Source organism: Oncorhynchus masou, chromosome 9 (assembly GCF_036934945.1).
Source record: "Oncorhynchus masou masou isolate Uvic2021 chromosome 9, UVic_Omas_1.1, whole genome shotgun sequence".
NCBI lineage: Eukaryota > Metazoa > Chordata > Actinopteri > Salmoniformes > Salmonidae > Oncorhynchus > Oncorhynchus masou.
Window position 1 is genome coordinate 76,208,575 of NC_088220.1, and position 25,391 is coordinate 76,233,965.

At 46.9% G+C, this 25,391-nt stretch overlaps 1 protein-coding gene across 1 annotated transcript in view; it reads right to left on the reverse strand.

The window, feature by feature from the left end:
* Positions 1 to 6,324: 6,324 nt before the first annotated feature.
* The window catches only part of LOC135545090 (von Willebrand factor A domain-containing protein 5A-like), a 43,984-nt gene continuing 24,917 nt past the window's right edge, over positions 6,325 to 25,391 (reverse strand). Inside the window, exons 10-18 of the mRNA XM_064972731.1 lie at positions 20,116 to 20,195; positions 12,592 to 12,706; positions 12,301 to 12,459; positions 12,009 to 12,112; positions 10,704 to 10,836; positions 8,841 to 9,051; positions 7,952 to 8,109; positions 7,166 to 7,289; positions 6,325 to 6,892 (exon numbers count right to left, since the gene is read on the reverse strand). Coding sequence (XP_064828803.1) covers positions 6,813 to 6,892; positions 7,166 to 7,289; positions 7,952 to 8,109; positions 8,841 to 9,051; positions 10,704 to 10,836; positions 12,009 to 12,112; positions 12,301 to 12,459; positions 12,592 to 12,706; positions 20,116 to 20,195 — 1,164 coding nt within the window. The 3' untranslated portion in view covers positions 6,325 to 6,812. The remainder of the gene's footprint in view (positions 6,893 to 7,165; positions 7,290 to 7,951; positions 8,110 to 8,840; positions 9,052 to 10,703; positions 10,837 to 12,008; positions 12,113 to 12,300; positions 12,460 to 12,591; positions 12,707 to 20,115; positions 20,196 to 25,391) is intronic.

The window sequence follows — 25,391 nt, forward strand, 5'->3', positions numbered from 1 at the left end:
GAATTGATGAATCGTGCAGGTGAAATTGACCCTCACTCATGAAGGAATGTAAAGTTCAACCAACAATCAACCAGTTGTCTAAATTGCTCAAAGGTGCATCTCATGAAGAATCAATTGGCAAGCATATATAGACAGACCACAACACAGAGTTGCAATTTTCCAATAATGGATCGACCAGGAAACGAACAGGGTCAACAGCCAAGAGGAGGAAGAAGGGGAGCAAGGATGCGTGGTGGAAGGCAAAACAGAGGAAGAGGCAGAAGAGGACATAGGCGCATATCTGATGACAAGGGCCACTATTGTAGACCATGTTGTCAATCATGGCCTTACAATGGCTGAGGCGGGTCGAAGGGTGCAGCCGAATATTGGGAGATCAACCGTGTCCTCAATAGTTCAAACGTTTCGAAGAGAGAACAGGTATGTCCACCAATGTACAGTGCACTGTTACTGTATATAAGCAGTAAACAGTATACTTCCTACAATGCTTCATATTACAGTAGTCCACTTGTATTTCACAGCATACAGAAATATACTTTATACAGATACATACTGCACCTTACATGCACCCACCTGTATATTTTACAGTAAAATGTGTGTTCGCATAGTTTTTGTCTATGTGAAAGTGTGCGATGCATCACTGCATTTTTCCCCACATAGGACTGCAAGATTACCTCAAACCAGTGGCAGAGGACACCTTTTCACACCTCAACAGGAGGAGGCTATTTGCACTATGGTCCGAGCAAACAATGCCATGAGATTCAGGGAAATATAAAGGACCACTATAGAAGACAACGATGTCTTTGAAAACATCCATACGGTTAGCATCTCAACCATCGACAGGGTGCTGCATAGAAACCAGATGAGTATGAAACAGCTGTACCGTGTGCCATTCCAAAGGAATGAGGACAGAGTTAAGGAGCTACGGGAACCAGTATGTACAGGTAAAACATATAGTGATACATAGTACAGTAAGCATAAACTGCACACATTTCCATTGCTGTGGAAGGAACATGCAATATATGTACATTTTATGTCACTCTTCCTTACCAAAACAAATTCAACTGTGTGTTCTGGGATATAGCGTATAATGGAGTTGGAATCAAGTGAACCCTCTCACAACTTTCTATACGTGGATGAGGCTGGCTTCAACCTGACCAAATGCAGATGGCGGGGTCGGAACATCATCGAGCTACTGTGGATTTGCCAGGCCAACGGGGAGGAAAAATCACCATGTGTGCTGCTATTTCGGAGCATGGTGTCCTAACCCATATCCCCCTTATAGGGCCATACAACACCCAGCATCTACTCAACTATTTAGAGACTCTCTACAGGGCTCTCATCCCTGATGATGAGAGGGGTCTGTTTAGAGAGGATTTGCCAAAGTATGTGGTCATTTGTGATAATGTGAGTTTCCATCAATCAAACATCATAAGGCAATGGTTTGTGACCCACCCGAGGATGCTCATAGAATTCCTCCCACCTTATTCACCATTCCTTAACCCAATTGAGGAGTTATTTTCAGCATGGAGGTGGAAGGTGTACGATCGGCAGCCACACACACAGATGACCCTGCTGGCTGCAATGGATGCAGCATGTGAGGACATCACAGTAGACGCCTGCAGAGGATGGATAAGCCATTCCAAAAAGATTCTTTCCACGTTGCATTGGAAGGGAAAATATCCGGTGTGATGTGGATGAGAATATGTGGGCTGACAGACAGGAACGTCTGGATGTGTAGAGACAGCACAACAGTGCTGCGGGTAAATAGTACTGTTGAAATTGATATATGCCATAGAAGTGCAGCCTTGTGCATTTTCAATACAGTAACTGTCATCCAAACTGTAGCTTAAGTTTACATCAGGTAATACTGTCAAAGTACACAGTTACATTGACAACATGCCTAAACATTTTGACGACCTTGTTCGTGAACAATGACTCAATGACTTATCATTCTGATGACACTGACATGATCATTGGCATGAATATTTACTTTTGAGAGATGTACTAAGGATTTTTAGTGACTGACTAGCTTTAGAAACATGTCTATTGTATATTGCAGTTTGTACAAATTGTTCTGAGAAATGCACTTATTATTTTGCACATGTTAGGGATGATGTGAAAAATGCACCAAAGCGACTGAGAAACTGTAACATCGGGGAAGTTTCCCAGCATCTCCAGGGGGGTGCAGGGGCCTAAATAAAACATCCAGAGTGTCATCGTGTGTGTGTTGACAGGGGCTGTTGCCTGGGTGGCAGGTGCAGACTGACTTAACCACTGCAGGGATGACTGTCAGCAGGCTATGTTTAGAGTCTACAACACAGAGCCAATTAAAGTCCTGAAGTAGCAGTAAATAAACTACACAAGAAGATGCTGTGTGTGATCAATTAAATATTCTGTGAGTTGGGAACGCAAGCATGACCCAGACGGACACATAGACGGGTGGTCTGAGGGTATCCATTCTGTCCCCTGGGTAGCCAACATAGTACGTCTCTGTAAATAATTCTGCCTTCAAGTATCATAACACACTGACCTATATTCAACGTGGTCTTCTAGCCTCTCTACTCTTCTTCATCAGGAGTTACTGAACACTACTGGAGAGCTATTGGAGGTGCAGGTTTCTGTTCCAGCCCAGCTAACACCCCGTACTACATTTACATTTACATTTAAGTCATTTAGCAGACGCTCTTATCCAGAGCGACTTACAAATTGGTGAATTCACCTTCTGACATCCAGTGGAACAGCCACTTTACAATAGTGCATCTAAATCATTAAGGGGGGGGGGTGAGAAGGATTACTTATCCTATCCTAGGTATTCCTTGAAGAGGTGGGGTTTCAGGTGTCTCCGGAAGGTGGTGATTGACTCCGCTGTCCTGGCGTCGTGAGGGAGTTTGTTCCACCATTGGGGGGCCAGAGCAGCGAACAGTTTTGACTGGGCTGAGCGGGAACTGTACTTCCTCAGTGGTAGGGAGGCGAGCAGGCCAGAGGTGGATGAACGCAGTGCCCTTGCTTGGGTGTAGGGCCTGATCAGAGCCTGGAGGTACTGCGGTGCCGTTCCCCTCACAGCTCCGTAGGCAAGCACCATGGTCTTGTAGCGGATGCGAGCTTCAACTGGAAGCCAGTGGAGAGAGCGGAGGAGCGGGGTGACGTGAGAGAACTTGGGAAGGTTGAACACCAGACGGGCTGCGGCGTTCTGGATGAGTTGTAGGGGTTTAATGGCACAGGCAGGGAGCCCAGCCAACAGCGAGTTGCAGTAATCCAGACGGGAGATGACAAGTGCCTGGATTAGGACCTGCGCCGCTTCCTGTGTGAGGCAGGGTCGTACTCTGCGGATGTTGTAGAGCATGAACCTACAGGAACGGGCCACCGCCATGATGTTGGTTGAGAACGACAGGGTGTTGTCCAGGATCACGCCAAGGTTCTTAGCGCTCTGGGAGGAGGACACAATGGAGTTGTCAACCGTGATGGCGAGATCATGGAACGGGCAGTCCTTCCCCGGGAGGAAGAGCAGCTCCGTCTTGCCGAGGTTCAGCTTGAGGTGGTGATCCGTCATCCACACTGATATGTCTGCCAGACATGCAGAGATGCGATTCGCCACCTGGTCATCAGAAGGGGGAAAGGAGAAGATTAATTGTGTGTCGTCTGCATAGCAATGATAGGAGAGACCATGTGAGGTTATGACAGAGCCAAGTGACTTGGTGTATAGCGAGAATAGGAGAGGGCCTAGAACAGAGCCCTGGGGGACACCAGTGGTGAGAGCGCGTGGCGAGGAGACAGATTCTCGCCACGCCACCTGGTAGGAGCGACCTGTCAGGTAGGACGCAATCCAAGCGTGGGCCGCGCCGGAGATGCCCAACTCGGAGAGGGTGGAGAGGAGGATCTGATGGTTCACAGTATCGAAGGCAGCCGATAGGTCTAGAAGGATGAGAGCAGAGGAGAGAGAGTTAGCTTTAGCAGTGCGGAGCGCCTCCGTGATGCAGAGAAGAGCAGTCTCAGTTGAATGACTAGTCTTGAAACCTGACTGATTTGGATCAAGAAGGTCATTCTGAGAGAGATAGCGGGAGAGCTGGCCAAGGACGGCACGTTCAAGAGTTTTGGAGAGAAAAGAAAGAAGGGATACTGGTCTGTAGTTGTTGACATCGGAGGGATCGAGTGTAGGTTTTTTCAGAAGGGGTGCAACTCTCGCTCTCTTGAAGACGGAAGGGACGTAGCCAGCGGTCAGGGATGAGTTGATGAGCGAGGTGAGGTAAGGGAGAAGGTCCCCGGAAATGGTCTGGAGGAGAGAGGAGGGGATAGGGTCGAGCGGGCAGGTTGTTGGGCGGCCGGCCGTCACAAGAAGCGAGATTTCATCTGGAGAGAGAGGGGAGAAAGAGGTCAGAGCACAGGGTAGGGCAGTGTGAGCAGAACCAGCGGTGTCGTTTGACTTAGCAAACGAGGATCGGATGTCGTCGACCTTCTTTTCAAAATGGTTGACGAAGTCATCTGCAGAGAGGGAGGAGGGGGGAGGGGGAGGAGGATTCAGGAGGGAGGAGAAGGTGGCAAAGAGCTTCCTAGGGTTAGAGGCAGATGCTTGGAATTTAGAGTGGTAGAAAGTGGCTTTAGCAGCAGAGACAGAGGAGGAAAATGTAGAGAGGAGGGAGTGAAAGGATGCCAGGTCCGCAGGGAGGCGAGTTTTCCTCCATTTCCGCTCGGCTGCCCGGAGCTCTGTTCTGTGAGCTCGCAATGAGTCATCGAGCCACGGAGCGGGAGGGGAGGACCGAGCCGGCCTGGAGGATAGGGGACATAGAGAGTCAAAGGATGCAGAAAGGGAAGAGAGGAGGGTTGAGGAGGCAGAGTCAGGAGAAAGGTTGGAGAAGGTATGAGCAGAGGGAAGAGATGATAGGATGGAAGAGGAAAGAGTAGCGGGGGAGAGAGAGCGAAGGTTGGGACGGCGCGATACCATCCGAGTAGGGGCAGTGTGGGAAGTGTTGGATGAGAGCGAGAGGGAAAAGGATACAAGGTAGTGGTCGGAGACTTGGAGGGGAGTTGCAGTGAGGTTAGTGGAAGAACAGCATCTAGTAAAGATGAGGTCGAGCGTATTGCCTGCCTTGTGAGTAGGGGGGGAAGGTGAGAGAGTGAGGTCAAAAGAGGAGAGGAGTGGAAAGAAGGAGGCAGAGAGGAATGAGTCAAAGGTAGACGTGGGGAGGTTAAAGTCGCCCAGGACTGTGAGAGGTGAGCCGTCCTCAGGAAAGGAGCTTATCAAGGCATCAAGCTCATTGATGAACTCTCCGAGGGAACCTGGAGGGCGATAAATGATAAGAATGTTAAGCTTGAAAGGGCTGGTAACTGTGACAGCATGGAATTCAAAGGAGGCGATAGATAGATGGGTAAGGGGAGAGAGAGAGAATGACCACTTGGGAGAGATGAGGATCCCGGTGCCACCACCCCGCTGACCAGAAGCTCTCGGGGTGTGCGAGAACACGTGGGCGGACGAAGAGAGAGCAGTAGGAGTAGCAGTGTTATCTGTGGTGATCCATGTTTCCGTCAGTGCCAGGAAGTCGAGGGACTGGAGGGAGGCATAGGCTGAGATGAACTCTGCCTTGTTGGCCGCAGATCGGCAGTTCCAGAGGCTACCGGAGACCAGGAACTCCACGTGGGTCGTGCGCGCTGGGACCACCAGAATAGGGTGCCGCGGCCACGCGGTGTGGAGCGTTTGTATGGTCTGTGCAGAGAGGAGAGAACAGGGATAGATAGACACATAGTTAACAGGGTACAGAAGAGGCTACGCTAATGCAAAGGAGATTGGAATGACAAGTGGACTACACGTCTCGAATGTTCAGAAAGTTAAGCTTACGTAGCAAGAATCTTATTGACTAAAATGATTGAAATGATACAGTACTGCTGGAGTAGGCTAGCTGGTAGTGGCTGCGATGTTGACACTACACTAATCAAGTCGTTCCGTCGAGTGTAATAGTTTCTACAGTGCTGCTATTCGGGGGCTAGCTGGCTAGCTAGCAAGGTTGATTGCGTTCCGTTACTTTAAAAGAACGACAATAGCTGGCTGGCTAACCTAGAAAATCGCTCTAGGCTACACAATTGTCTTAGATACAAAGACGGCTATGTAGCTAGCTAGCTACGATCAAACAAAACAAACTCATTTAATCAAGGTCCTGATGAGAGGATGATGTGTAGGACTTATTAACCGGGTGTGTTATAGCAAGGCTGGAACAAAAGCCTGTACACCCAGTGTCTCTCCAGGAGGGGTTGGACACTCCTGATCTAGGTTCCATGAAGAAGGAACAGAGGTTGGTGTCATTAATAAAACAGATGAAATGACCAATTAACATGTAGAATATCATTGATTTTATCATATGATTTTAAAGTACAGTGGTAAAATATGAGGAAATGCATGAATATAGACAGTGTTACATGATCACACAGTAAAGGCACTCGGAAAGGCACTCATCTAGCTTTCCATTTTACCAAGCATTTTGGATAGTGTTGACAAGTACAGTTAACACATTGTTTCCAGTAGCCTATTGAATTGATAACCAAAGCAAAGTCTAACAAGTATAGCTGTATATGTAATACATAGATTCATGTTGATATGTTAATAACAACCAATACATTGAGATACACAAGTGCCCCTACATTAAATGACAGTAGGCTAATATAGGTGAGAGGTTGATAATTAGGCTTGTTCAGACCGGGACAGTAGCTAGTTCCACCATGTTGCTTTGAGGGGACCAGGAGCAGGTTGGGTTGTGTGTATATCTGACCCCAGACAGAGTAGCAGGAGCGTGGGGGACAGAGAGAGGACAGGCAGTGTGAACCTCTCAGAGCCCCAATGTGTCTTTCAGCACCTGGCAACCCAGAAGGATGTTTCCAGCCTGGACACACTCGGACACACTGGCCGCTGAAACACACATCACCAGGACAGGTATCACTATATTGTGGAATCATGGGGACAAGGGTGGGCAAAATGTATCTTCAAACACTTGTTAGAAGACAAAATACCACCAACATTGTATTGTGAATGATTATACTCAAAATACAAATATTTGTCATTTAAGTAATACAGTGGATCCCAACCAGGAAATTGCTTTCACCAAAACTATTTATTTCCAATCAGCTTTAGATGAAGGCCAAAATCTTAGATGCCATCACTATGAGAGTGAGCTATAGCTACCTTTCTGAGCCTGGATCCATGATACTGCCTTCATGGCCAGAAACTGCCACTGCTCCTGAGCCTCCATCTTGAACCCATAGAGCCATACCAGGGCTAGAACCGTGGCCCACAACTCCTGGTCCACCTGAGAGAGAGAAAGGGACAGAAAGATAGATGGGGAGAGAGAGACAGACAGACAGACAGACAGACAGAGAGCGACAGACAGACAGACAGACAGACAGACAGACAGACAGACAGACAGACAGACAGACAGACAGACAGAGTGAGACAGACAGACAGACAGACAGACAGACAGACAGACAGACAGACAGACAGACAGACAGAGAGTGAGACAGACAGACAGACAGACAGACAGACAGACAGACAGACAGACAGAGAGAGAGAGTGAGACAGACAGACAGACAGACAGACACACAGACAGACAGACAGACAGACAGACAGACAGACAGACAGACAGACAGAGAGAGAGCGACAGACAGGCAGAGAGACAGACAGACAGACAGACAGACAGACAGACAGACAGACAGACAGACAGACAGACAGACAGACACACAGAAAAAGAGAGTAAGGGAAAGAGAAAGAGAGAGATGATGAGAAAACGAGGAAACAGGCAGAAGATAAGGATACTGAGACATGGGAATCATGGTGAGATTCAGTTCAATGGTCATCATGCCGTTGTCCAGAGCTGATGGTCATTCTACAGAATATATGTGCAGATAGTCTGTGTGAGTGCAGAGTCTTGCAGCACGCTCATTGCTGAGTCTCAGTTTATTTCTGTGGACCTACCGGTGCAGGCTTTGGCTTGGCCACTTCCTCCTCAGTCTTCCCCAGTACCTCAGCCAACGCTGCCTCCAGGACCCAGAAACCAGAGGCCTTCTGGAGGGAGATCAGCTGGAGGAGAGGGTCCTTCACAGGATTAGAGGCTGTGGCTGGACAGTCTAAGTCTGATGGGACAGGACAACAACAACTGACCAAAACGGTTTTTACCTAATACCTAAACATTATAGCACCAGTGGCTAACTGGGTCACCCAAACCCAAACCCTAAAAACAGTGGTAAAGTCCTTGTACTGGGCTTGAGTAATACAATAACAATAAATAGATACACTTTGGGGAGTATCAAACTGTTATTCACATGGGAATTGTACTTGAAATGAGGATAACACAGATATTAACCCTTTGCAAGAGTCTTGGTCACAGTCTAATAATTCAGGTCTCCAAACCAGAATACTAATGTAAATGGGTAATGTTTGTTTTGTACATTCCCATCCACAAAAAAAGTCTATCAATAGCAGATCACCATTCAATATTACAATTCAATACCCAAAATAATTCAACATTTACAATGTTCTTTCCAACATTTCTGTAAAAGCCATGATGTGAAAAGGAAAAAAATACATAAAATGTGTATTGTCAATTCTGGATTCTGGATTGTCAAATGTAATTATCATTTGAATTGGACCTGAAATGAATAAAGACATGTAGTTTCATCAAAACATGCAGCCTTTAAACATGAACCCATCAGATCACAATCTAAATATATATGAACAGGGATCGTATTAACAGGGTTCAGTCAAAATATTATTAACTCATAATAGTGGTAGGAAGCATATTGAAATAGAGGCAGGAGCAGGAGTCATGCAATTGGTTTCTTAACCAAATAGACTGAGTGCTGACCAGTGCTTCGAGGCTCAGATCTTGGACGCCTTCTCATTTTGCCATACATTGGCCTTGATCCTTGTAAGAATCTTTGACCTTGACCTTGATCAGCTTGGACATCGAAACTCATCTTTGTGAGCATAGACCTGTTCATAGCCGCACCACACACCATCCTACTGGACATTGCGCTTTTTAACAATGCTGAGAAAGAAACACACAGGTCACTGGGTTACAAACAAAGGAAAACACACAGAACACATTTATAACTAAAAACTGAGGCTTACATGTGCAGAGGGCACCGTTTGTGACACTGCAGCTGGGGTTACCACTTATTTATTTGGGGCAGCAGGAAGCATAGTGGTTAGAGCTTAACCTCTTGGAACTCTAGGGGCGCAATTTCATTTTTGGATGAAAAACGTTCCCGTTTTAAACAAGATATTTTGTCACAAAAAGATTCTCGACTATGCATATAATTGCTACTGTTCGAAAGAAAACACTCTGACGTGTCCAGAAATACAAAGATCTTCTCTGTGCGTGCCCTTTAACGTGAGCTTCAGGCAAAACCAAGATGAGATGGCATCCAGGAAATGACAAGGATTTTTGAGGCTCTGTTTGTCATGATCTCCTTATATGGCTGTGAACGCAAGAGGAATGAGTCTGCCCTTTCTGTCGTTTCCCCAAGGTGTCTGCAGCATTGTGACGTGTTTGTAGGCAGATCATTGGAAGATTGACCATAAGAGACCACATTTACCACGTGTCCGCCCGGTGTCCTGCGCCGACATTGGTGCGCAAAAGTCACCTGCCAGTATTTTTCCAAACAATACAGAGAGTAAAGCAAGCTTCCACGAACTGCATGTCAATGAAGAGATATGTGAAAAAACACCTTGAGGACTGATTCCAAACAACGTTTGCCATGTTTCGGTCGATATTATGTAGTTAATCCGGAAAAAGTTTTACGTTGTAGGTGACTGCATTTTCGTTTCAGTAGCCAGGCGCAATGTAGAAAACGGAACGATTTCTCCTACACACAGACGCTTTCAGGAAACACTGCGCATTTGGTGTGTAACTGAGAGTCTCCTCATTGAAAACATCAGAAGCTCTTCAAAGGTAAATGATTTTATTTATTTTGTTATCTGGTTTTTGTGAAAATGTTGCGTGCTACATGTTATTCAAAATGCATTGCTAGCTTTGCATACTCTTACACAAATTAGTCAATTTCTATGGTTCAAAAGCATATTTTGAAAATCTGAGATGACAGTGTTGTTAAGAAAAGGCTAAGCTTGAGAGCAGATGCATTATTTTCATTTTATTTGCGATTTTCAGAAATCGTTAACGTTACATTATGCTAATGAGCTTCAGGCTATAACTATATACAGGGTTTTTTCATAGCCAAACGTGAACAAAACGGAGCGATTTGTCCTACACAAATAATATTTTTTTGAAAAACTGCACATTTGCTATGTAACTGAGAGTCTCCTCATTGAAAACATCCGAAGCTCTTCAAAGTTAATGATTTTATTTATTTGGTTATCTGGCTTTTGTGAAAATGTTGCGTGCTACATGCTACACAAAATGCTATGCTAGCTTTGCATACTCTTACACAAATTAGTCAATTTCTATGGTTCAAAAGCATATTTTGAAAATCTGAGATGACAGTGTTGTTAAGAAAAGGCTAAGCTTGAGAGCAAACGCATTATTTTAATTTTATTTGCGATTTTCAGAAATCGTTAACGTTGCGTTATGCTAATGAGCCTGAGGCTTTAGTCACGATCCCGGATCCGGGATGGGGAGTTTCAAGAGGTTAAACGAAAGGTTGCTAGATCGAATCCCGGAGCTGACAAGGTAAAAATCTGTTGTTCTTCCACTGAACAAGGAAAAGACACTGCTCACTCCTGATTGGACGCTGAGCTCTACCACCTTCTCTTTCACTCCCTTTTTCTTCCCATACCCCTGTCTCTCTTCCATCTCCAGGGAGCGGATCAGGGTTCGAACCCCCAGCCTGTGGACAGTCAGTCTGGAGAGGAGGGATAGAGAGATTAAGATGGTGGAGAGGGGGAGAGGACAGATAGAGAGATTAAGATGGTGGAGTGGGGGAGAGGAGGGATAGAGAGAATAAGATGGCGGAGTGGGGGAGAGGAGGGATAGAGAGATTAAGATGGCGGAGTGGGGGAGAGGAGGGATAGAGAGATTAAGATGGTGGAGTGGGGGAGAGGAGGGATAGAGAGATTAATATGGCGGAGTGGGGGAGAGGAGGGAAAGAGAGATTAAGATGGTGGAGTGTGGAAGAGGTGGGAAAGAGAGATTAAGATGGTGGAGTGTGGAAGAGGAGGGAAAGAGAGATTAAGATGGTGGAGTGGGGGAGAGGAGGGATAGAGAGATTAAGATGGCGGAGTGGGGGAGAGGAGGGATAGAGAGATTAAGATGGTGGAGTGGGGGAGAGGAGGGATATAGAGATTAAGATGGCGGAGTGGGGGAGAGGAGGGAAAGAGAGATTAAGATGGTGGAGTGTGGAAGAGGTGGGAAAGAGAGATTAAGATGGTGGAGTGTGGAAGAGGTGGGAAAGAGAGATTAAGATGGTGGAGTGTGGAAGAGGAGGGAAAGAGAGATTAAGATGGTGGAGTGGGGGAGAGGAGGGATAGAGAGATTAAGATGGCGGAGTGGGGGAGAGGAGGGATAGAGAGATTAAAGATGGTGGAGTGGGGGAGAGGAGGGATAGAGAGATTAAGATGGCGGAGTGGGGGAGAGGAGGGATAGAGAGATTAAGATGGTGGAGTGGGGGAGAGGAGGGATAGAGAGATTAAGATGGCAGAGTGGGGGAGAGGAGGGATAGAGAGAATAAGATGGCGGAGTGGGGGAGAAGAGGGATAGAGAGATTAAGATGGTGGAGTGGGGGAGAGGAGAGATAGAGAGATTAAGATGGTGGAGTGGGGGAGAGAAGGGATAGGGAGATTAAGATGGTGGAGTAGGGGAGAGATAGAGAGATTAAGAGAGGAGGATTGATGATGGGATGGGGGTACCTACTAAATGTGTAAATCATACAACATAGATGAAATGCATTAGTAGTGCTGGCACTGTTTCTGTTAATGGAGCGTCATGGCAGTCTTGTCTGTAAGTGGTGGCACATTCCCTTAATGTATCTGACCAAGGCCTGTACACCGTAAACAGTAAAAACAGTGCTGTTTTTACCCGGTGTCTTCTGCAGGCTTGAGACTGAAGCTCAGCTGGTTCTCAACAGGCTGCTCAGCCAGGCTGTACGCCACTGTCACTGAGCCCTCTGTGTCCCCTGAGCTCTGAGATAAGGAGATAGGGAAAGAGAAAGACAGAGAGACAGAACGATATAGAGAGAAAACAAGGAAATATGGGGTTGAGTGAAACACGTGGACCTTGACCAAACAAATAGTTATGACCTTTCCAGTGCCCTTTGAACATTGACGTAAACAATATCAACACTCATAACAGGAGAAGGCAGAGCCCTAACCTTCCCAGTGAGCTGGGCATACAGCAGTGCCCTTTGACCCTGGAAGAGCACTCTGATTGGTGGAGACAGAGGTGTGACAGACACCCCCTTTGGGACATTCCACTTGACTGAGATGTTCACCACAGCCGGCTGCAGGGCAAACCGCAGGGACTGCATCACCTAAGGGAGGGAGGGAAGAGGGAGAGAGAAGAAGCGGTAGAGAAGAAGGCAGGTGATGAAAACACATTTCTAACCAATACAGCCCTCTTTACATATGCACACACACACTTTCCCACCCTCTTACTCTCTTACTTTGGGCTGCATCCTGTCCTGTCCTGTGATAAACTGTGCGTGCCCTCCACCCTGCTTGGCCACCCCAAAGATGAGAGCAGAACTGGCCCCCTCTCCAATCCCAAAGGAGAAGCACCTGGCAGGGACACACCCAGGAAAACAGTATTATTGTTGTTGTCAAATACCAAAATAAGGCTATCAAACAAATCACTCGTATCGTTCTCTTGTGCTTGTGGGATGACTGAATTAAAACATAACTGTTCAGGAAGAATCATCAATACAGAAGCTTTTGTTTTCTCACAGGGGTGAAAAACCCCTAATTTATATAATCTCCCACTCTGCTGCCCACAACCAGGTTGGATAGGTTTACATTAGATTAAGTTTAACAATGAATCTTTTGAGTCAAAAAGACCAGTGGTTAGAACCTTGTAGACAAAGATGGCTTTACTTTCCAGACAGGTGCAATGGCCTCTGTAACAAACTCTATTGAAACCCTTTAGAGTTCCCAATGTTTGAAAATATTTTCACATGACCATCCCCTTTTATATTTTTCTACATGTACACATATTCAGTATTAATGCAAAAATAATGATTTCCACCACAAATACCAGTAGCGACCCTGTGTTTATAAATGTGGATATCATCTTTACCACTGCAGCATGTTTTGTGGCACAGTGGATGCCACGCAGGGCTACGGGCCAGAAAGGTGAGCTGTGCTCCCTCTCCCTGCCCGTCTCATTACACTACGATCAGAGCCGGTTGCAGACAATGATCAGCAAGAGGAAATCTGATTTTCGCGTGCAGCTTGGAAGGGACATTGCTCACTACCCTGCCGTGCACCCAATAAAAACACCACTATCCTCCACTACGCCCAATAAAAACACCACTACCTCCCCTGCACCCAATAAAAACACCACTACCTCCCCTGTACCCAATAAAAACACCACAACCCTCCCCTAACACCCAATAAAAACACCACTACCTCCCCTGCACCCAATAAAAACACCACAACCCTCCCCTGCACCCAATAAAAACACCACTACCCTCCCCTACGCCCAATAAAAACACCACTACCCTCCCGTGCACCCCAAAAAAACACCACTATCCTCCCCTAACGCCCAATAAAAACACTACAACCCTCCCCTACGCCCAATAAAAACACCACAACCCTCCCCTACACCCAATAAAAACACCACAACCCTCCCCTGCACCCAATAAAAACACCAAAACCCTCCCCTACGCCCAATAAAAACACCACAACCCTCCCCTGCACCCAATAAAAACACCACAACCCTCCCCTAACCCCAATAAAAACACCACAACCCTCCCCTACGCCCAATAAAAACACCACAACCCTCCCCTACGCCCAATAAAAACACCACTACCCTCCCCTACACCCAATAAAAACACCACAACCCTCCCCTACACCCAATAAAAACACTACAACCCTCCCCTACGCCCAATAAAAACACCACAACCCTCCCCTACGCCCAATAAAAACACCCTACCCTCCCCTACACCCAATAAAAACACCACAACCCTCCCCTACACCCAATAACAACACTACAACCCTCCCCTACGCCCAATAAAAACACCACTACCTCCAATACGCCCCAAAAAAAAAACACTACCCTCCCCTAAACCCAATAAAAACACCACTACCTCCAATACGCCCAATAAAAAAAAACACTACCCTCCCCTAAACCCAATAAAAACACCACAACCCTCCCCTGCACCCAATAAAAACACCACAACCCTCCCCTACGCCCAATAAAAACACCACATACCTCCCCTATGCCCAATAAAAACACCACTATCCTCCCTAACGCCCAATAAAAACACCACAACCCTCCCCTACGCCCAATAAAAACACCACTATCCTCCCTAACGCCCAATAAAAACACCACAACCCTCCCCCACGGCCAATAAAAACACCACTACCTCTCCTGCACCCAATAAAAACACCACTACCTCCCCGACGCCCAATAAAAACACCACAACCCTCCCCCACGCCCAATAAAAACACCACTACCTCCCCGACGCCCAATAAAAACACCACAACCCTCCCCCACGCCCAATAAAAACACCACTACCTCCCTGCACCCAATAAAAACACCACTACCTCTCCTGCACCCAATAAAAACACCACTACCTCCCCGACGCCCAATAAAAACACCACAACCCTCCCCCACGCCCAATAAAAACACCACTACCTCCCCGACGCCCAATAAAAACACCACAACCCTCCCCTACGCCCAATAAAAACACCACTACCTCCCCTGCACCCAATAAAAACACCACTACCTCTCCTGCACCCAATAAAAACACCACTACCTCCCCTGCGCCCAATAAAAACACCACTACCTCCCCTACACCCAATAAAAACACCACAACCCTCCCCTACGCCCAATAAAAACACCACTACCTCCCCTATGCCCAATAAAAACACCCCTATCCTCCCTAACGGCTAATAAAAACACCACTACCCTCCCCACCCAATAAAAACACCACTACCTCCCCTCCTGCACCCAATAAAAACACCACTACCTCCCCGACACCCAATAAAAACACCACTATCCTCCCACGCCCAATAAAAACACCACAACCCTCCCCGACGCCCAATAAAAACACCACTACCCTCCCCTCCCAATAAAAACACCACTACCCTCCCTGCACCCAATAAAAACACCACTACCTCGCCCAATAAAAACACCACAATCCTCCTAACTGCCCAATAAAAACACCACAACCCTCCCCACACCCCTAAAAAACACCACTATCCCCAATAAAAACACCACTATCCTCCCCTCCTCTCCTCCACAACCAATATCCTCCTACGCCCAATAAAACACCACACCACTCCCTCCCTACGCCCAATCCCACAACTGGCCAATAAAAACACCACAACTACGCCCAATAAAAACACCACAACCCAATAAAAACACCACTACCCTCCGTGCACCCAATAAAAACACCACTACCCTCCCCTGCACCCAATAAAAACACCACTACCCTGCACCCAATAAACACACCACAACACTCCCGACGCCCAATAAAAACACCACTACCTCCCCGACGCCCAATAAAAACACCACAACCCTCCCCACCCAATAAAAACACCACTACCTCCCCGACGCCCAATAAAAACACCACAATGCCCAATAAAAACACCACAACCCTCCCCCCAAAAAACACCACAATCCTCCCCTGCGCCCAATAAAAACACCACTACCCTCCCCTGCCCAATAAAAACACCACACCCAATAAAAACACCAATATCCTCCAATAAAAACACTACAACCCTGCACCCAATAAAAACACACAACCCTCCCCTATGCCCAATAAAAACACCCTACGCCCAATACGCCCCAATAAAAACACCACTAGCACTGACCTCCTCCCCTCCCCGTGCACCCAATAAAAACACCACTACCTCCCCTACGCCCAATAAAAACACCCAATAAAAACACCACAACCCTCCCCCACGCCCAATAAAACACCACAACCCTCCCCTGCACCCAATAAAAACACCACAACCCTCCCCCTGCACCCAATAAAAACACCACAACCCTCCCCCCCAATAAAAACAACACAACCCTCCGCCCAATAAAAACACCACAACCCTCCCCTGCGCCCAATAAAAACACCCAACCCTCCCCCTACGCTCCAATAAAACACCCAACCCTCCCCTGCACCCAATAAAAACACCACAACCCTCCTCCCTACCCTCCCCTGCACCCAATAAAAACACCACAACCTCCCCACCCAATAAAAACAAAACACCACACAACCCCTCCCCTGCACCCAATAAAAACACCACAACCCTCCCCCACCCAATAAAAACACCACAACCCTCGCCCAATAAAAACCATAACCCTCCCCGGCCCAATAAAAACACCACTCCCCTCAATAAAAACACCACAACCCTCCCCTACGCCCAATAAAACCACCACGCCCAATAAAAACACCACAACCCTCCCCTGTGCCCAATAAAAACACCACTACCTCTCTGCACCCAATAAAAACACCACAACCTCCCCTACGCCCAATAAAAACACCACAACCCTCCCCTACGCCCAATAAAAACACCACTACACCCAATAAAAACACCACAACCCTCCCCTGCGCCCAATAAAAACACCACTACCCTCCCTAAAAACACCACTACGCCCAATAAAAACACCACAACCCTCCCCTGCACCCAATAAAAACACCACAACCTCTCCTGCACCCAATAAAAACACCACAACCCTCCCCTACGCCCAATAAAACACCACAACCCTCCCCTGCACCCAATAAAAACACCACAACCCTCCCCTGTGCCCAATAAAAACACCACAACCCCCCTGCACCCAATAAAAACACCACTATCCTCCACTATTCCCAATAAAAACACCACAACCCTCCCCCTGCGCCCAATAAAAAACAACCCTACGCCCTAAAACCCCACAACCTCCCCCTATAAAAACACCACTACCCTCCCCTGCACCCAATAAAAACACCACAACTCCCCTCCCCTGCCTCCCCAATCCCCAATAAAAAACACATCCTCCCCTGCACCCAATAAAAACACCACAACCCTCCCCTACGCCCAAATAAAACACCACAACCCTCCCCTGCACCCAATAAAAACACCACAACCCTCCCTACGCCAAATAAAAACACCACTACCTGCCTCCTGCACCCAATAAAAACACCCTCCCACGCCCAAAAAACACACCACAACCTCCCCTACGCCCAATAAAAACACCACTACCCTCCCCTACGCCCAATAAAAACACCACTAAACTACGCCCAATAAAAACACCACAACCCTCCCCTCCAATAAAAACACCGCTCCCAATAAACACCACAACCCTCCCTGCACGCCCAAAAAACACCACAATCCTCCCCTACACCCAATAAAAACACCACTACCTCCCTAAAACACTACAACCACCCAATAAAAACACCATACAACCCAATAAAACACCCCCCTCCCTACGCCCAATAAAAACACACCTCCCAAAGCATAAAAACCCTCCCCTACGCCCAATAAAAACACCACTACCCTCCCCTACGCCCAATAAAAACACCACTACCTCCCCTACGCCCAATAAAAACACCACAACCCTCCACCACCCAATAAAAAACACCCTCCCCACGCCCAATAAAAACACCACACCCTCCCCTACGCCCAATAAAAACACCACAACCCTCCCCTACGCCCAATAAAAACACCACAACCCTCCCTAAACCCACTCCTCCCCACTAAAAACACCTGACCCTCCTGCCCAATAAAAACACCACAACCCTCTCCCCTATGCCCAATAAAAACACCACAACACTCCCCTACACCCAATAAAAACACCACAACCCTCCACCCTGCACCCTATAAAAACACCACTAAAAACACAACCCTCCCTACGCCCCTGCACCCAATAAAAACACCACAACCCTCCCCACGCCCCACCACAACCCTCCCCTACGCCCAATAAAAAAACACCACAACCCTCCACCCCTCCCCCACGCCCAATAAAACAACCCTCCCCACAACCTCCCCTGCACCCAATAAAAACACACCACTATCCTCCACTATGCCCAATAAAAACACCCCTCCCCACAATAAAAACACCACTCCTCCACTACGCCCAATAAAAACACCACTACCCTGTGCCCAATAAAAACACCACTACCTCCCCTGCACCCAATAAAAACACCACAACCTACGCCCAATAAAAACACCACTACCTCCCCTGCACCCAATAAAAACACCACCCTCCCCTGTACCCAATAAAAACACCCTACCCCTACGCCCAATAAAAACACCACTACCCTCCCCTGCACCCAATAAAAAAACACCACTAAAAACACCACAACCCTCCCCTGTGCCCAATAAAAACACGACAACCCTCCTCTACGCCCAATAAAAACACCACTACCCTCCCCTACGCCCAATAAAAACACCACAACCCTCCCCTGCATCCAATAAAAACACCACAACCCTCCCCTACGCCCAATTAAAAAACCACAACCCTCCCCTGCACCCAATAAAAACACCACAACCCTCCCCTGCGCCCAATAAAAACACCAAACCCTCCCCTACGCCCAATAAAAACACCACAACCCTCCCCCACCCAATAAAAACACCACAACCCTCCCCTACCCCAATAAAAACACCACAACCTCCCCTACGCCCAATAAAAACACCACAACCCCTACGCCCAATAAAAACACCACAACCCTCCCCTACGCCCAATAAAAACACCACTACCCTCCCTACACCCAATAAAAACACACAACCCTCCCCTGCACCCAATAAAAACACCACCCCTCCCCTACGCCCAATAAAAACACCACAACCCTCCCCTACGCCCAATAAAAACACCACAACCCTCCCTACACCCAATAAAAACACCACAACCCTCCCCTACACCCAATAAAACACACAACCCTCCCCTACCCAATAAAAACACACACTACCTCCAATACCCCAATAAAAACACCACTACCCTCCCTCCCCTAAAAACACCACAAACCCAATAAAAACACCACACCAATAAAAACACCAAACCCTCCCCTACGGAATAAAAACACACACTACCCTCCCTAAACGCCCAATAAAAACACCACACCCTCCCCTACCCTAAAAACACCTAAACCCAATAAAAACACCACTACCCTCCCCTCCACCCAATAAAAACACCACAACCCTCCCCTACGCCCAATAAAAACACCACAACCCTCCCCTACGCCCAATAAAAACACCACTACCCTCCCACTACGCCCAATAAAAACACCACAACCCTCCCCTACGCCCAATAAAAACACCACTACCCTCCCCCCTAAAAACACCACGCCCAATAAAAACACCACAACCCTCCCCTACGCCCAATAAAAACACCACACCCTCCCTCTGCACCCAATAAAAACACCCCCCTGCACCCAATAAAAACACCACTACCTCCCCCGACGCCCAATAAAAACACCACAACCCTCCCCACGCCCAATAAAAACACCACTACCTCCCCGACGCCCAATAAAAACACCACAACCCTCCCCTACGCCCAATAAAAACACCACTACCTCCCCTGCACCCAATAAAAACACCACTACCCTCTCCTGCACCCAATAAAAACACCACTACCCTCCCCTACGCCCAATAAAAACACCACAACCCTCCCCCACGCCCAATAAAAACACCACTACACCCTCCCCCGACGCCCAATAAAAACACCACAACCCTCCCCTACGCCCAATAAAAACACCACTACCTCCCCTGCACCCAATAAAAACACCACTACCTCTCCTGCACCCAATAAAAACACCACTACCTCCCCGACGCCCAATAAAAACACCACAACCCTCCCCTACGCCCAATAAAAACACTACTACCCTCCCCTACGCCCAATAAAAACACCACTATCCTCCCCTATTGTGCACAACTCCCTCATAACAGTAATTTTTGAACTGTCCCTTACCTTTCAGGTGGGTGGTAACAGAGTTATTTAAAGCAGGGCTCCCATAGCTAGGTATTGATAGGGGAAACTGTGATTGTGGGCCCACCTGTGAGAGCCGGCATTTGCCTTCACCAGATCCAGCACTTCCTTGGTGTTCCCCACCTCACCGTCAGTGAACAAGAAGAGCTGAGGATGACAGAGAGGGTATGTTCATCATGTGTTAATGTTAAACAAGGTATGCACAGCCCCTGTGGCAGCAGGTAGCCTAGTGGTCAGAGCATTGGGCCAGTAACCAAAAGGTTGCTGGATCAAATCCCTGACATGACAAGGTAAAAATCTGTTGTTCTGCCCTTGAACAAGGCAGTTAACCCACAGTTCCCTGGTACGCTGTCATTGTAAATTAGATGGTGTTCTTAACTGACCTGCCTAGTTAAATAGAAGGTTAACAATAACTTTTTAAACATGCAGCCCTGAAGTATACAGACAACGTTTCCTCAGTAACCAAAAACACAGGTCTATTTTATGTCCCAGTAAGAAAGGCATGGTGATATAAATACCACACACTCAAAAGATACTGTTTATTTGGATTTAACTAAACATGCCATTGTGGTGGAGTGCATGAGTAGCGGACATGAGTCAGTCATTGTCATGTGATGAGGTCGCCCTGCCTGCGAACTTAAAAAAGAAACCTGTGTGTGTGCTCACTCTTGGTCTAAGACCTTGGTTGCCCCCGTGGGAGACACGTGTTACATTGGTGCCCAACGTGGGGCAGGTATGGGCAGCTGCAGCCCAATATGACAACCAGGGTATGGGCGAGTGGGTGTTTCGAGAGAGGATGTATGGAAACCGAATCAGCTAATTGGGCAGATTTGCTTCCACTTGAGATAGTTTTGCATGGCTGATTGGGATATGAGTCGATAGTAAGCCTGCAGTAAGGGCTCCTGTGTTGTGCCTGCCGACTTGGAAGTGATTCCTGATGTGTATCACGATCATGTGGCCGGCAGTAGCTACGTGGCCATTTAGTTTTGCTTACATTATTTTATTTCAAGTAAGAAAAGCAGCATAAACAATAAACTAATATTGATAACCATTTACACTTCCGGTCAAAAGTTTTAGAACACTTACTCATTCAAGGGTTTTACTTTGTTTTTACTATTTTCTACATCGTAGAATAATAGTGAATACATCAAAACTATGAAAAAACACATGGAATCCTGTAGTGTTTTATATTTTAGATTCTTCAAAGTAGCCACCCTTTGCCTAATTAACAGCTTTGCACACTCTTGGCATTCCCTCAACCAGCTTCACCTGGAATGCTGATGGAACGGTCGTCGGTGGAAGAAGGTGAGGACCAAAGCACAGCGTGGTACTTGTTCATGTTAAAAAGCACAACCGAAACAGCTCCATCAGGTGCAACACACACTAAACAGAAAGTATAATCACGCACAACTCAAGGGTGAAAACAGGCTTCCCAAGTATGGTTCTCAATCAGGGACAATGATTGACAGCTGCCTCTGATTGAGAACAATATCAGGCCAAACACAGAAATACCAAATCATAGAAAAAATAACATAGACTGCCCACCCAACTCATGCCCTGACCATACTAAAACAAAGACATCACAAAGGAACTAAGATCAGAACGTGACAGCTGAGCACTTGTTGGCTGCTTTTCCTTCCCTCTGCAGGCCGACTCATCCCAAACCATCTCAATTGGGTTGAGGTTGGGTGATTGTGGAGGCCAGGTCATCTGATGCAGTACCCCATCACTCTCCTTCTTATATAATAGCCCTTACAGAGCTTAGAGGTGTGTTGGGTCATTGTCCTGGTTAAGTGTGCCTTGAACTCTAAATAAAATCACTGACAGTGTCACCAGCAAATCACCCCCACACCATCACACCTCCTGCATGCTTCACGGTGGGAACTACACATGCAGAGATCATCCGTTCACCTACTCTGCATCTCACAAAGACACGGCAGTTGGAACCCCAAATCTCAAATTTGGACAGGTTTTGCTCGCATGAGGTGGAGTATATAATGATAAGCAGTAGACCACACTATCAACCGAGAGGGTTATCTGTATTTTTCGTAGCTGTCTACATAACACCACAGACCGATAATGGCACTAAGACTGCCCTCAATGAGCTGTATTTAGCCATAAGAAAATAGGAAAACACTAATCCAGAGGCGGCACTCCTTGTGGCCGAGGACTTTATTGCAGGGAAACTGAAATCCATTCTAACAAATTTCTATCAGCATGTTAAATGTGCAACCAACCACCTTTCCTCCACACACAGAAGTGTAACCAAGCTCTCCCTCGCCCTCCATTTGGCAAATCTGACTATTATTCTATCCTCCTGATTCTTGCTTAAAAGCTAAAATTTAAGCAGGAAGCACCAGTGACTCGGTCAATTAAAAAGAGGTCAGATGAAGCAAATACTAAGCTACAGGACTGTTTTACTAGCACAGACTGGAATATATTCCGGGATTCTTCCGATGGCATCGAGGAGTATACCACATCAGTCAATGGCTTCATCAATAAGTGCATCAATGATGCTCCCCCAACAGTGACCATACGTCTTCACTGACATTTTCAACCTCTCCCTGTCCAGGCCACCATAGTCCCTGTGCCCAAGAACACTAAGGTAACCTGCCTAACTGACTACCAACCCGTAGCACTCACCTCTGTAGCCATGAAGTGTTTTGAAAGCTGGTCATGGCTCACATCAACACCATTATCCCAGAAACCATAGACCCACTCCAACTTGGAAACCGCCCTATCAGATCCACAGATGATGCAATCTCTATTGCACTCCACAATTCCCCACCTAGGCAAAAGGAACACCTATGTGAGAATGCTATTAATTGACTACAAATCAGCGTTCAACACTCAAAGCTCATCAATAAGCTAAAGATCCTGGGACTAAACACCTCCCTCTGCAACTGGATCCTGGACTTCCTGACAGGCCGCCCACAGGTAGTAAAAGTAGGTAACAACACATCCGCCACTCTGATCCTCAACACAAGGGTCCCTCAGGGGTGCGTACTCAGTCCCCTCCTGTACTCCCTGTAAACTCATGACTGCACGGCCAGGTACGACTCCAACACAACAGTGATCACTGACAATGACGAGACAGCCTATAGGGAGGAGATCAGAGACCTACCCGTTTGGTGCCAGGACTACAACCTCTCCCTCAATGTGATGAAGTCTAAGGAGATGATTGTGGACTACAGGAAAAGGAGGACCGAACACGCCCTCATTCTCATCAATGGGGCTGCAGTGGAGCAGGTTGAGAGCTTCAAGTTCATTGGTGTCCACATCAACAAACTAACATGGTCCAAGCACACCAAGACAGTTGTGAAGAGGGCATGACAAAGCCTATTCCCCAGGAGACTGAAAAGATTTGGCATGGGTTCTCAGATCCTCAAAATGTTCTACAGCTGCACCATCGAGAGCATCCTGACTGGTTGCATCACTGCCTGCGACCGCAAGGCACTACAGAGGGTAGTGCGTATGGCCCTGTATATCACTGGCATCCAGGATCTCTATACCAGGCGGTGTCAGAGGAAGACACTAAAAATTGTTAAAGACTCCAGCCACCCTAGTCATAGACTGTTCTCTCTGCTACTGCATGGCAAGCGGTACCGGGGCGCCAAGTCTAGGTCCAAGAGGCTTCTAAACAGCTTCTACCTCCAAGCCTTCTACCTCCAAGATTATTTGCATTGCCCACCCCCTCTTATACGCCGCTCCTACTCTCTGTTATTATCTATGCATAGTCTCTTTAATAACTCTAGCTACATGTACATGTTACCTCAATTATCTCGACTAACCGGTGCCCCCTCACATTGACTCTGTATCGGGACCCCTGTATATAGTCTTGCTATTGTTATTTTACTGCTGCTCTTTAATTACTTGTTCCATTTATTTCTTATTCATATTTTTTTAACTGCATTGTTGGTTAGGGGCTTGAAAGTAAGTATTTCACTGCAATACCTGTTGTATTCAGCGCATGTGACTAATACAATTGTTTGATTTCCACCGGTCTAATGTCCATTGCTCGTGTTTCTTGGCCCAATGGGGTTTTTGCATTTTTTTTTTTGCGACTGCACTTGAAGAAACTTTCAAAGTTTTTGAAATTTTCTGGATTGACTGACCTTCGTGTCTTAAAGTAATGATTGACTGTCGTTTGTCTTTTGTTTATTTGAGCTGTTATTGCCATAATATGAACTTTGTCTTTTACCAAATAGGGCTTTCTTCTGTATACCACCCCTACCATGTCACAACAACTGATTGTCTCAAACACATTAAGGACAGAAATTCCACAAATGAACTTTTAACAAGGCATATCTGTTACTTGAAATGCATTCCATGTGACTACCTCATGATGCTGGTTGAGAAAATGCCAAGAGGGTGCAAAGCAGTCATCAAGGCAAAGGGTGGCTACTTTGAAGATTTTACTTTGTTTGTTCCGGCACCTATTTGCCCAGATCCGGTACCTCTCACAGCATGATTCATTAATTATTTCACTGTTCACACTGTAGACATTCTAATAAAAGCAGTCAGCATTAAATCAAGTTGTCTCCTTGTTATTCCTCCCGCCCCCCAGAAAGACCATCATGTAAAAGCGCAGTGATCTTTCTATGTAATCATCCTATCCTGCCACACTGATTCCAGACCGGCTCTCTTTCATTGTACATAGAGGTTATGGGGAGGACCAGTGGGGTAAGTAACTGATCTTGACACAGGTCTTGGTAGTGGTGGTCAGCTAGTGAACAGGTCCCTATGTAAATCACATCACGTAACCTAGTCGTCTCCCTAATAAATTTGAATCGTGGGAAAACCCAAAAAAAAAAGGTGAAATTCAATTGCCTTTTCTTAAGTCCAAAAAAACAGAGAAACATGGTGAATTCAACCCAGAACGTGCCAGAGAACTGTCAGAGCCGGAGGAGAGGATTGAGGGGCATTACCACCGGCACCTCCACTTGCCAGTAGGCCTACTAGAGAGTCAGACTCAGCGGGAGAGGGAGACGGGGAGCTGGGGGGGAGGGGGGCAGTGCATCAACTGACGAAGTGCTCGGAGCAGGTGCAATTTGCAGTTCAACAACAACTAAACGTATAACCACAGCTTGTCATGCAGAATTCAAAGTTGGGCTGTACAACATGCAAAAAGGTAAGGAGCATCGGTCTAGAAATGACTGAAGAGATTAAACTACAAAAAGAGTGTGTGGCAGGTACAGTAAATTAACATCCTATGCTTCAGACATATAAAAACAAGAGCCCTCAGAAAGAAGGTTTTTGAACATGCCTGAACCAAGGCACATTTGGTGGCAGAAAGCCTTGAAGACAAGGCTAAAGAGGACACCTATGTTAACACTCAAAATA